Here is a 13,319-nt window from a genome sequence, read left to right as displayed (position 1 = left end):
GAGATGCCCTAAAAATAATTGTTGGGGGAAGGGGTGCTAAGCTGACATATGGAATTGTTTTTAAGATGGCCAAACTATGGATCAGTTAGCTATTTGATTTTTCATTTTAGGACCCCTTTAGGTAAAAAAAAATGAATAGAATATGTTTTGATTTGTTTAACACTTTTTTGGTTACTACATGATTCCATATGTGTTTAGTTCATATTTTTGACGTCTTCACTATTATTCTACAATGTAGAAAATAGTAAAAATAAAGAAAAACCATTGAATGAGTAGGTGTGTCCAAACTTTTGACTGGTACTGGTTTGGCCGGTGTAGGCCGTCATTGCAAATAAGAATTTGTTCTTAACTGACTTGCCGAGTTAAATAAAGGTGAAATCAAATCAAATAAAACATGAAAAATATGATGCCACTACGTTGAAACATCCATACGTACAGTATGTATATTTAAAAACTATCAAGGATAAACACAATAAAGTCAAAAACATATTAGCACTATTATTCACTAAATTAGGTCTCGAATTTTTGTATCCTTTACAGCTGTCTACAGCTTGTACTTTAAGCCAGCCACAGCCTGAGAACACTAGTCTAGAATGAGTTTAATTTCCTCCCCTGAGACCGTTTCTCTTTCTGTAGCTAACTCCCCATCGCTGTGGACAGACAGTTAGTCAATTAGGCAGCTCAGCAATCTATCCTCTACCTCATTTACAGAGAGCACACACACACACTCCCTGATCCTCTCTCTGATCATTATCTGTTAGTGGGGGTTAATGCTGCCTGCTGACTGGGCAAAACAGTTAGTGGGTATTGCGCACCTCTCTAAAACTCCTTCCCAAACCGCCCCTCCCTTCTCCCTTCACTTCTCATCTGAACTGGGGGCTGGTGTTAAATATGCAAAGGAGCCGTCTTATCCTGCAGAGGAAATTGTATTGGCTGTTACAGCAGGCGGTATGGGGCTTTTTCTATTTCACGCTCCAACCAAGTGCCTCACAATTAGCCTCTTCGGCAGCCTGTTAACATTGTCTTACATCTGTAGGAAAGAGAAAGAGGGAGAGAGAGAGACAGAGAGAGAGAGAGAGAGAGAGCAACAGAGAGACCGAGAGAGAAAGCAACAGAGAGAACGAGAGAGAGAGAGAGATGTATAAGTACAAGCTCTTTATTCTGCTCAACTTTTATTAGCGCTGTTAAGTCATCCAGTCAGATGGTACCGTAAGGAGTTTGAGGTGACACTGATGTTGTTCTCTGTCTGTCGCTACACAGTGTGGGATGAAAGAGCAGCCCAAAGTCTGTTTCTCACTTTGTATGATTGTGTCTTTTCGGTCTGTGTGTGTGTGCAGGTTCCAGCCAGCAGGCCTGGTAGAGAGGATCCAGGCTATAGCTCAGAATGTGTCCAACATGGCGGTCAGAGTGGAACAGATCCTCCAGAACAGCATGGCCGCCGGCAGAGGTACAATATCATAACACTAATATTACAGACTGTGTTGTTGCTGTGCAATACATATGGAACTGCCCATGTCTTATTCACTTCATTGCGGTGGCCTAAACCTTACTCTCTACGAACATTGTCCTTTCCAGCACGGTTCCAACAACTCAGGTGACAACAATGGTGGATGTCTAACTAGGCCAGCTCAGTGCATCTTGACTTGGCTCTGGTCGGTTTGGCTCAAGCGGTGTGAAAAGGTTCCTACCACTCTATGAAAACACGCTGTAATCCTTCGGCGGGTGATCAGAATATCAATTCCAAACTTTCAAACGGCAATACAGGTCAGACGTTTGCACCTCAGATCTAAAAAAACAGCAGCCATTCCAAAGTGCGACAGAACAAGTGATTCACGTATGAAAATGAATTGGTGTGTGGGAAATAAAAGTAATATCTACTCTAATAAAACAGATCGACAGTACAGCCAGCCGTAGAGTCTTCCTTTATTCCCCTCTCCCATTCTATTGCTTTCCCTCCACTGCTGTTGACTTCTTCTGCCCATCTCCTCCTTTTTTTAATCAAATCAGAAATAATTCCGCTACTGGCACAAATGGTGCCGATTGCGCTGGAAACATACACACAGGAAGAGGCACACGCTGGCGTTTATCAAGGGAACTCGGTCGACAGTCCTTAATCAACTCTTCTTCCCTCCTTCTCCCTCTCCTCAACCAACAGCAAAATCGTTATCAGAGGTAATTCGTTTGTTATCTCCCTTTGCTTTCACGGTGAAGACGTGAGGGCAGAACCACAACCGCTTTTTTATTCATCACAGATTAATACAAACCACACTAGGCGGACGTTATTGTGCGTTTCGACTCGAGCGCATCGGGGATTCATCTCGTGGCTCAGAGAGACACACATGACGATGTGCTCGGAAGTTGGAATTGGCACCTCCCTCCCAGCCAACGCTTTTTTTATGCCTCAATGTCTTATCGAATTTGTCCGCCGCACATTTAATGGTGGCCATTGCCATGGTCATTATTGTTGTAATCAAATAGACGGCGCTGAAATGTGTCGCTGGGAAATATGTGGCGTGTTTGAGAGGAGAGAAGCTTGAGGGATGGCGTGACTGAGATGGAGAGAGACAAAGCCTTCATTAGACATATGGAAGCAGTCAGAGAATGTTTTGGTCCAGAGAGAGGAGTGTATATATATATATATATAGAGAGAGGGATAGACAAAGGGGTAGGGGAGAGACAAAGTCTTCATTAGACATATGGAAGCAGTCAGAGAATGTTTTGGTCCAGAGAGAGGAGTGTATATATATATATAGAGAGAGAGGGATAGACAAAGGGGTAGGGGAGATAGAGAGAGTGGAAGTGAAGAGAGAGGGCGGGTGAGGAAGCAGAAGATCTCTCGCCTTCCTGAGACCGAAACCCCATCAATCTTTCTTCCCCGTCTTTCTCCCATCCATACTGCTGGAACTTCGAGTTTCAACTCCAGTCTCTCTTCCTGGCTGTAGGCCCCTAGCTGCAGGGAGGCAGTTAGCCAACTCAATGGACCAATTAATGCAGTGAGTGCAGCGTGAGTGAGCGGATACACATTGTACCGTGTGCCCGCGAGGGGGGGTGGCAGCAGTGGCGAGGGGGTGTATTTCTGTCCCCCACGGTGAACAGTGTGCACCAAAGCAGGCCTGATGTTGCATGGGAACTGATGGTACATATGGTTTGCTGAAAATGTTGTTAAATGTCTGTTTTAAGGATGTCTATTGTCTTCACATAATAAGTATTCTGTTGCTATTCAAGGTGATGTAGGCATAGATATGAGGCTCTGTCAAGGCTGTGAAAGGAAGTGGACCAAAGCGCAGCGTGGAGAGCGTACATAATCCTTTTATTTAGGTGACGCGAACAAAAACAATAAACAATACAAAACAACCGTGGAGCTAAAGGGCTATGTGCCACAAAACAAAGTTAGCTTTCCACAAAGAAAGGAGGGAAAGGGCTACCTAAGTATGGTTCCCAATCAGAAACAACAATAGACAGCTGTCCCTGATGGAGAACCACACTCAGCAAAAACATAGAAATACAAAATCATAGAAAAACAAAACATAGAATGCTCACCCCAAATCACACCCTGAACAAACCAAATAGAAACATGAAAAGGCTCTCTAAGGTCAGGGCGTGACAGGCTCAAAGAGTCTGTATGAATATGATGTGTTTTCTATATCTCCACAATATAACTGTGATGGAATAAATGGAATAAACAACAGGTGTAAATGATAGGCAATTAGCAAGACACCCCCAATAAAGGATTTGTTCTGCAGGTGGTGACCACAGACCAGTTCTCAGTTCCTATGCTTCCTGGCTGATGTTTTGATCACTTTTGAATGCTGGCGGTGCTTTCACTCTAGTGGTAGCATGAGTCTACAACCCACACAAGTGGCTCAGGTAGTGCAGCTCATCCAGGAGGGCACATCAATGCGAGCTGTGGCAAGACGGTTTGCTGTGTCTGTCAGCGTAGTGTCCATAGCATGGAGGCGCTACCAGGAGACAGGCCAGTACATCAGGAGAGGTGGAGGAGGCCGTAGGAGGGCAACAACCCAGCAGCAGGACCGCTACCTCCGCCTTTGTGCAAGGAGGAGCAGGAGGAGCACTGCCAGAGCCCTTCAAAATGACTTCCAGCAGGTCACAAATGTGCATATGTCTGCTCAAACGGTCAGAAACAGACTCCATGAGGGTGGTATGAGGGCCCGACATCCACAGGTGGGGGTTGTGCTTACAGCCCAACACCGTGCAGGACGTTTGGCATTTGCCAGAGAACGCCAAGATTGGCAAATTCGCCACTTGCGCCTTGTGCTCTTCACAGACGAAAACAGGTTCACCCTGAGCACATGTGATAGATGTGACAGAGTCTGGAGACGCCGTGGAGAACGTTCTGCTGCCTGCAACAACCTCCAGCATAACCGGTTTGGCGGTGGGTCAGTCATGGTGCGGGGTGGCATATCTTTGGGGGGCCGCACAGCCCTCCATGTGCTCGCCAGAGGTAGCCTGACTGCCATTAGGTCATCAGACCCCTTGTGAGACCATATGCTGGTGCGGTTGGCCCTGGGTTCCTCCTAATGCAAGACAATGCCAGACCTCATGTGGCTGGAGTGTGTCAGAAGTTCCTGCAAGAGGAAGACATTGATGACATGGACTGGCCCGCCCATTCCCCAGACCTGAATCCATTTGAGCACATCTGGGACATCATGTCTCGCTCCATCCACCAACGCCACGTTGCACCACAGACTGTCCAGGAGTTCATCAGGAGCATGCCCAGGCGTTGTAGGGAGGTCATACAGGCACGTGGAGGCCACACACACTACTGAGCCTCATTTTGACTTGTTTTAAGGACATTAATTACATCAAAGTTGGATCAGCCTGTAGTGTGGTTTTCCACTTTAATTTTGAGTGTGACTCCAAATCCAGACCTCTATGGGTTGATAAATTTGATTTCCATTGCTATTTTTTGTGTGATTTTGTTTTCAGCATATTCAACTATGTAAAGAAAAAAGTATTTAATAAGAATATTTCATTCATTCAGATCTAGGATGTGTTATTTTAGTGTTCCCTTTATTGTTTTGAGCAGTGTATGATGTGTCTTCTATATCTCCACAGTGTGTACCTATGATGTGTGTGTTCTATATCTCCACAGTGTGTACCTATGATGTGTGTGTTCTATATCTCCACAGTGTAACTATGATGTGTGTGTTCTATATCTCCACAGTGTAACTATGATGTGTGTGTTCTATATCTCCACAGTGTAACTATGATGTGTGTGTTCTATATCTCCACAGTGTAACTATGATGTGTGTGTTCTATATCTCCACAGTGTAACTATGATGTGTGTGTTCTATATCTCCACAGTGTAACTATGATGTGTGTGTTCTATATCTCCACAGTGTAACTATGATGTGTGTGTTCTATATCTCCACAGTGTAACTATGATGTGTGTGTTCTATATCTCCACAGTGTAACTATAATGTGTGTTCTATATCTCCACAGTGTAACTATGACGTGTGTGTTCTATATCTCCACAGTGTGTAACTACGATGTGTGTGTCTCTTCTCTTCAGCAGTGAGAGACGGCTCCTCAGGCCAATGTGAGGTACCCAGAGACCCCCACTACCCAGACTGCCCTGGAAAAGTTGATGTGAGTTTCTCTCCGTCTATCTAGCTAGGTTTATAAGACATTCTCCTGATATCTTATTACCAATGTTCCCTCTAAGCTCCCGAGGACTGCAGTGCAGAATAAATATCAGCCCGCGCAGAGAAGCACGGGATTGAACTTCACTCAATTTTATAGAGGTTTCCCCCTTTGTTAACACTTCCAACGTTTCCCTTTTCCTTGGGAATTGTGATTGAATCAATGCAACATTCTGAAACAAAACAAAGAGATTCTGTTGTAGGCAGAACGCATTGGAGTAGGATTCTATTGCATTGAAATGCATGACTCAATCAATCAAATGTATTTATAAAGCCCTTTTTACATCAGCGCATGTCACAAAATGCAGATGTAGAAGCACGGTGGCTTGTAAAAACTCCCTAGAAAGGCAGGAACCGAGGAAGAAACCTAGAGAGGAACCAGGCTCCGAGGGGTGGCCAGTCATTTTCTGGCTGTGCCGGGTGGAGATTATAACAGTACATGGCCAAGATGTTCAAACGTTCATAGATGACCAGCGGGGTCGAATAATAATAATCAACAGTGGTTGTAGAGGGTGCAACAGGTCAGCACCTCAGGAGTAAATGTCAGTTGGCTTTTCATAGCCGATCATTCAGAGTTAGAGACAGCAGGTGCGGTAGAGAACTCAGGCCGTACTCTACAGACTTGTGGGGCATAACCAATCAGAGCTGGAATAGGCTTATATGCAAACAGACCATTGCCATATATGGATCTGTGCCAATCACTTTAAACTGGACTATGTTTACAGCATGAGCGGTTGTGAGTAGATGTGCTTGTTTTGAAATTAAAGAAAGAGCTGCATGTAGCCATGTGTGCATCCTTTGCTAGTTAGTGAGTTATTAGCCCAGTTATGGATCATTTGTAGTCAGCAATGGGGGACTGATTGCTTCCTGTAAGAGCACAAAACATGTACATTTCTAGCAATCTTTGAAAAGCAAGTCAGGTAAACAGTCTTTTTTTTGTCTTAACTGGGCAGATTTGTATTTTGAGACAGGCTTGAATAAGCTAAATAGCCAATAGGCAGAGGTTAGCATAATTTGTCTGATTCTCTGTAATAATGGTGCATTTTAATAATGCATTTTTTTTGTAAAGAGGTTTCTTGTATCCAACAACACAACAACATTTTCCGTCACCTCCTTGTCTGAAGGACAAGTGGATAAACAGGTTCATGTCAAGTCCTGCATGTTTTTTTTTCTCTCAAAAGCCTCATGGAATGTAGGCCAACATTGAACACCACACATTGGCAGCTACTGTAGGCTGAATGATAGAACAGCTATTTTCTTCATTGTTTTTGATGGTAGACCACTCTAGTAGGCCTTCATTATGATCAACGAGCTACAGTAGCCTACTTGGCCACTGTTATAACTGTAAGTTAAAGTGGGTACAGCCTCAGTGTTCACAGTCAACGTGCGCTGGAAGTTGCACAGAACTTTCACAACATTCAAGTTCGCACTCAGCAGACCTGAAATTAGCTCAGTTAAAAAAAAGCAGAGGGAAAATGACTTATAACCTGCAATTCCATCTAACTGTACATTTGTACTTAAGTACAACTAATCTATGACCAAGGAATAGAAAACTCCCTTTTGTTTTATTATTTTATTTGTGTTTAACAAAGTCACCTGACCATTAAACTTTGACCTGTGTATCACCAGTGGATGCGTGCCCGCTGGACCTCAGACCCCTGCTATGCCTTCTACGGGGTGGACGGCTCCGACTGCTCCTTCCTTATCTACCTGAGCGAGGTGGAGTGGTTCTGCCCCCCTCTGGCCTGGAGGAACCACAGCAGCCCCCCCACCGTCCACACACACACACACCAGACCACCACCACCAAGAGACAGGTGAGACACACACACAGAACCCTTCCTACCATCCATACACACACAGAACACTTCCTACCATCCATACACACACAGAACCCTTCCTACCATCCATATACACACAGAACACTTCCTACCATCCATACACACACAGAACCCTTCCTACCATCCATACACACACAGAACCCTTCCTACCATCCACACACACAGAACTCTTCCTTCCTACCATCCATACACACACAGAACCCTTCCTACTATCCATGCACACACAGAACCCTTCCTACCATCCATACACACACAGAACCCTTCCTACCATCCACACACACAGAACCCTTCCTACTATCCATACACACACAGAACCCTTCTTTCCTACCATCCATACACACACAGAACCCTTCCTACCATCCACACACACAGAACCCTTCCTTCCTACCATCCACACACACACACACAGAACCCTTCCTACCATCCATACACACACAGAACCCTTCCTACCATCCACACACACACACAGAACCCTTCCTTCCTACCATCCACACACACACACACAGAACCCTTCCTACCATCCATACACACACAGAACCCTTCCTACCATCCATACACACACAGAACCCTTCCTACCATCCATACACACACAGAACCCTTCCTACCATCCATACACACATAACCCTTCCTACCATCCATACACACACAGAACCCTTCCTACCATCCATACACACACAGAACCCTTCCTACCATCCACACACACAGAACCCTTCCTTCCTACCATCCACACACACAGAACCCTTCCTTCCTACCATCCACACACACAGAACCCTTCCTTCCTACCATCCATACACACACACACAGAACCCTTCCTACCATCCACACACACAGAACCCTTCCTACCACTACACACACAGAATCCATACACACACAGAACCCTTCCTACCATCCATACCATCCACACACAGAACCCTTCCTACCATCCACACACACAGAACCCTTCCTACTATCCTACCATCCACCACACACACACAGAACCCTTCCTACCATCCACACACACAGAACCCTTCCTTCCACATCCACACACACACACACACACACACACACACACACACACACACACACACACACACACACACACACACACACACACACACACACACACAGAACCCTTCCTACCATCCACACACACAGAACCCTTCCTTCCTACCATCCACACACACACACACACAGAACCCTTCCTACCATCCATACACACACAGAACCCTTCCTACCATCCATACACACACAGAACCCTTCCTACCATCCACACACACACACAGAACCCTTCCTACCATCCATACACACACAGAACCCTTCCTACCATCCACACACACAGAACCCTTCCTTCCTACCATCCACACACACACAGAACCTTTCCTACAATCCATACACACACAGAACCCTTCCTACCATCCATACACACACAGAACCCTTCCTACCATCCACACACACACACACAGAACCCTTCCTACAATCCATACACACACAGAACCCTTCCTACTATCCATACACACACAGAACCCTTCCTACCATCCATACACACACAGAACCCTTCCTACCATCCATACACACACAGAACCCTTCCTACCATCCATACACACAGAACCCTTCCTACCATCCATACACACACATAACCCTTCCTACTATCCATACACACACAGAACCCTTCCTACCATCCATACACACACAGAACCCTTCCTACCATCCATACACACACAGAACCCTTCCTACCATCCATACACACACAGAACCCTTCCTACCATCCATACACACACAGACCCCTTCCTACCATCCATACACACACACATAACCCTTCCTACCATCCATACACACACAGAACCCTTCCTACCATCCATACACACACAGAACCCTTCCTACCATCCATACACACAGAACCCTTCCTACCATCCATACACACACAGAACCCTTCCTTCCTACCATCCACACACACACACACACACACACACACACACACACACACACACACACACACACACACACACACACACACACACACACACACACACACACACACAGAACCCTTCCTACCATCCACACACACACACAGAGAACCCTTCCTACCATCCACACACACACACAGAGAACCCTTCCTACCATCCATACACACACAGAACCCTTCCTACTAGCCATACACACACAGAACCCTTCCTACCATCCATACACACAGAACCCTTCCTACCATCCATACACACACAGAACCCTTGCTACCATCCATACACACACAGACACTGAACAACCACTGTCAAGAGACTGGTGAGAGGGACACACACACACAAACAAAGGAAGACTCATGCACTCACAAAAGCTGATGCCCATATACGCACAAGCCCTGCAAAGAGACGCATGGCTAATGCTTACATGTTTAAGCACTTACACACACTAATTCACACTCAAAAGAGCACAGCCAACAGTCAAATGAATCTTCATACCTACACTGTATAAGCTTGCATGGTAAATATGAAAACACATTCATTTGAGGACATGACCGCGTTCTCTGCTAATTGTTTTACTGTGTTCATCTCTCTCCTCCACCTCCTCCCTCAGCTCCTTCCCTCATTGTACTGCTGTATAGCCAACTCCAGACGCAGCACAGATGAACTCTTTACCCTCAAACATACAGCTCAGTGCCTGATACTATTTGCAGAACGGTGTTCAAGGCTGAGTCAATATGTGCTATTTTTTCTAAACAATCCCTGCACAGCTATTAACCAGGTTCAGAGATACTTACACACAGAGAGCGATCCCTGAACACAAGGTGTGTGTGTATGAATGCTGAATGTGTTTGTGTGATCTGAGTGTGTGAGTGTGAATGCTGAATGTGTGTGTGTGATCTGAGTGTGTGAGTGTGAATGCTGAATGTGTGTGTGTGTGATCTGAGTGTGTGAGTGTGAATGCTGAATGTGTGTGTATGATCTGAGTGTGTGAGTGTGAATGCTGAATGTGTGTGTGTGATCTGAGTGTGTGAGTGTGAATGCTGAATGTGTGTGTGTGATCTGAGTGTGTGAGTGTGAATGCTGAATGTGTGTGTGTGTGTGAGTTCTCTGCTGTACTTTAGTATTGAATAGCTTATTAGTGTTTGGCAACATTCCTAATTACAGCAGTGGCTCTGTTAGCCAGATAATCTAGGCTATTTATAGCAGGGTATTTGAGTGAGCATATGTGTGTGTGTGTGTGTGTGTGTGTGTGTGTGTGTGTGTGTGTGTGTGTGTGTGTGTGTGTGTGTGTGTGTGTGTGTGTGTGTGTGTGTGTGTGTGTGTGTGTGTGTGTGTGTGTGTGTGTGTGTGTGTGTGTGTGTGTGATGGACAGAGAGAGAAAGACTTTTAGACTACATAGTCATAGCCGTTTAACTAGCACAGGTTCCTCTAGAGACTTAGCTTGTAGTACTATCTCCCCAGAGAACACAGGCTGCACACACTCCTCTGAACTACTGTGTTCCTATTGCAGAGAGAGTGTGGGAGAGGGGGCTGTGTGGGTAGCTATCATGCAATGCCATATTCAGTATATCTGTAGGCTTGCTCCAGTTGACCTTCTTCTCATCCTTCCTCCCACACTTTCTCCATCGCTCACCCTCTTCTTGTGTCTTTCATCACTACTTACACTCTCTCTGCATCTCTGTAAAGTTCTAGGCTTTTATTGTTTAGGGTTTTAGATAATATACATTTTTTAAAGATAAAAATGGGGGGGAAATTGACCTCTGTCTCGCTCTCCCTCTCGCTCTCCCTCCCCCTCCCTATAGGCTGCATTCCGTACAGACCTGTCATCGCTGCTAGACCAGGTTGGCACGGGAAAAGAGTCCCTGAGCTTCATGAAGCGCCGTATGAGGAGGCTGGCATCACAGTGGGGCACAGCTGCCCAGCGCCTCCACTCCAAGCTGCGCCAACGCTGGAGGGAACAGAAGAAGGTAGCGATGAGAGAGAGATTGAGAGTTTTGAGTTTTAAATAACCTTTATTGAGTCTGGGAACCCACAACACAATAAACACTCAAACAAAACCATGGTTACACATCAATTAAAAACACAACACCAAATCTTCCTCCACAGTAACTAAACACATCAGCCTCTGAATAGCCAATATGCTCATAAACAGATCAATGTTGTTAACCATTTTGTAATAGACAAACTCAACTCTTAGTCTTTCGACCAACTTCCCCTCCAGCATTCCCATCCACCGATCCCTGTCCCAGAATACTGTTCTTTTGGGTCTTCCATATTGCTAATTTAGCTGCCCCTGACACAAAATTAAGGAAAATAACTACCCTCCTTCGACTAAACCTGTACTTTAGCCCAAATTTAAACTGTTGGGAAGAGAGAACCACTCACAGAGCTGAGAACCAGCTAGTGATCAGATCAATCATCCTGACCAACCTGGGACACTAAGAACAGATGTGCCAGAGGTTCAGACTCAGCACAGAATGGACACCCTTCCTCAACAGTAGGATCCAGGTGGACCAGATGCATGTTGGTGGCTATTTCTTTATTGGAGGTCAGCTGTCCTCCTATCAATAGGCAAACACACCCGCCCACCTTGTCGATTTGACCCCTTCCAGGGAAGAAACACAGGACACTTTTACACATATTCTGTACATGGCCTTCTTTCCCACCTCCTTGAACTCCCCCAGGTCCGGGGTATCGAAGGAAAGCAGCATCCCCACGTCCTCTTCAAATCCCCCATCGCAGCACTAACAATCAGTACAGGGAACATATAATCCAGACCCTCCGTCCATCGATCAGAATTGGAAGTGTCAGTGAACATACTGCCGATTGAAGTACTGGCACGGAATCACAGACCTCAGCGACGACCTTCCACAGTAGGCGAGATGATTGGATCCCCGCTCTTTCTCCCAGCTCCTCCAACGATCTGCTCCTGCTCCGCATCAGATGGCCCAGCTTGATACACCCCACGCCTAACAGGCATGAAAGTAGGATGGCTGAACCCAGAGCGCGGGACTGGATGGCAGAGTTGTAAAAAAAGGCTCTTCAAAAAGCCACATCCCTGGTGGTGTGCAGGCCTTACGGGACTTGACAAAAAACTCCCCAAGCCTGCATAACAGACTCATAAAGTGTAGTCAAAGCCAGACAAATCACTCCCCTCTAGCTTTAAGAGGAAAAGATGCTTGTCTAAGCCCAAACAGCCCGCTCTCCTCATCAATGTGCAGGCTGTTGTCGACCCAGCTAGAACCGTCACTGTACAACAGTCTCTGGGCTGGAAGAAATGTCCACCAGGCCTTGCCCACCCTCGTGCAGTAGCAAGTACAGGGCTGCAGCTTTAATCTAGTTTTGGCCCGACCAGAGGAAATTGACAAGGGTCCTCTGAAGCTCTTGCATCAACAGCCTCTGAAGGCTGTAAAATCATTAGTCTGTGCCACAGGGTAGAGGCAACAAGATTATTGGCTACCAGCGCCCTTCCCCTATAAGACAGCTGAGGTAGCACTTATTTACACCTTGACAATCTGGCACACACTTTCTCCACTACACCCTCCAGTTCCTTTTCTGAAAGACATCGGAGCCTAGGAAAAAACCCAGTCTTCATCCCATCTCTGCCCCACTGAAGCCCCCCTGGTAACCGTGGAGCGGACCCCGTCTGAAGCCCCCTTGGTAACCGTGGAGCGGACCCTGTCTGAAGCCCCCCTGGTAACCGTGGAGCGGACCCCGTCTGAAGCCCCCCTGGTAACCGTGGAGCGGACCCCGTCTGAAGCCCCCCTGGTAACCGTGGAGCGGACCCCGTCTGAAGCCCCCTGGTAACTGTGGAACGGACCCCGTCTGAAGCCCCCTGGTAACCGTGGAACGGACCCCACTGAAGCCCCCTGGTAACTGT

At 46.2% G+C, this 13,319-nt stretch overlaps 1 protein-coding gene across 1 annotated transcript in view; it reads left to right on the top strand.

Annotated features, from left to right (window-relative positions):
- LOC135539032 (alpha-1,6-mannosylglycoprotein 6-beta-N-acetylglucosaminyltransferase B-like) overlaps positions 1-13,319 on the top strand; it is a 174,336-nt gene that overhangs the window by 61,809 nt on the left and 99,208 nt on the right. Inside the window, exons 4-7 of the mRNA XM_064964919.1 lie at positions 1,338-1,447; positions 5,534-5,610; positions 7,293-7,478; positions 11,242-11,406. Coding sequence (XP_064820991.1) covers positions 1,338-1,447; positions 5,534-5,610; positions 7,293-7,478; positions 11,242-11,406 — 538 coding nt within the window. The remainder of the gene's footprint in view (positions 1-1,337; positions 1,448-5,533; positions 5,611-7,292; positions 7,479-11,241; positions 11,407-13,319) is intronic.

Source organism: Oncorhynchus masou, chromosome 5 (genome assembly GCF_036934945.1).
Source record: "Oncorhynchus masou masou isolate Uvic2021 chromosome 5, UVic_Omas_1.1, whole genome shotgun sequence".
NCBI lineage: Eukaryota > Metazoa > Chordata > Actinopteri > Salmoniformes > Salmonidae > Oncorhynchus > Oncorhynchus masou.
This window is presented reverse-complemented; position numbering and strand designations above follow the sequence as displayed.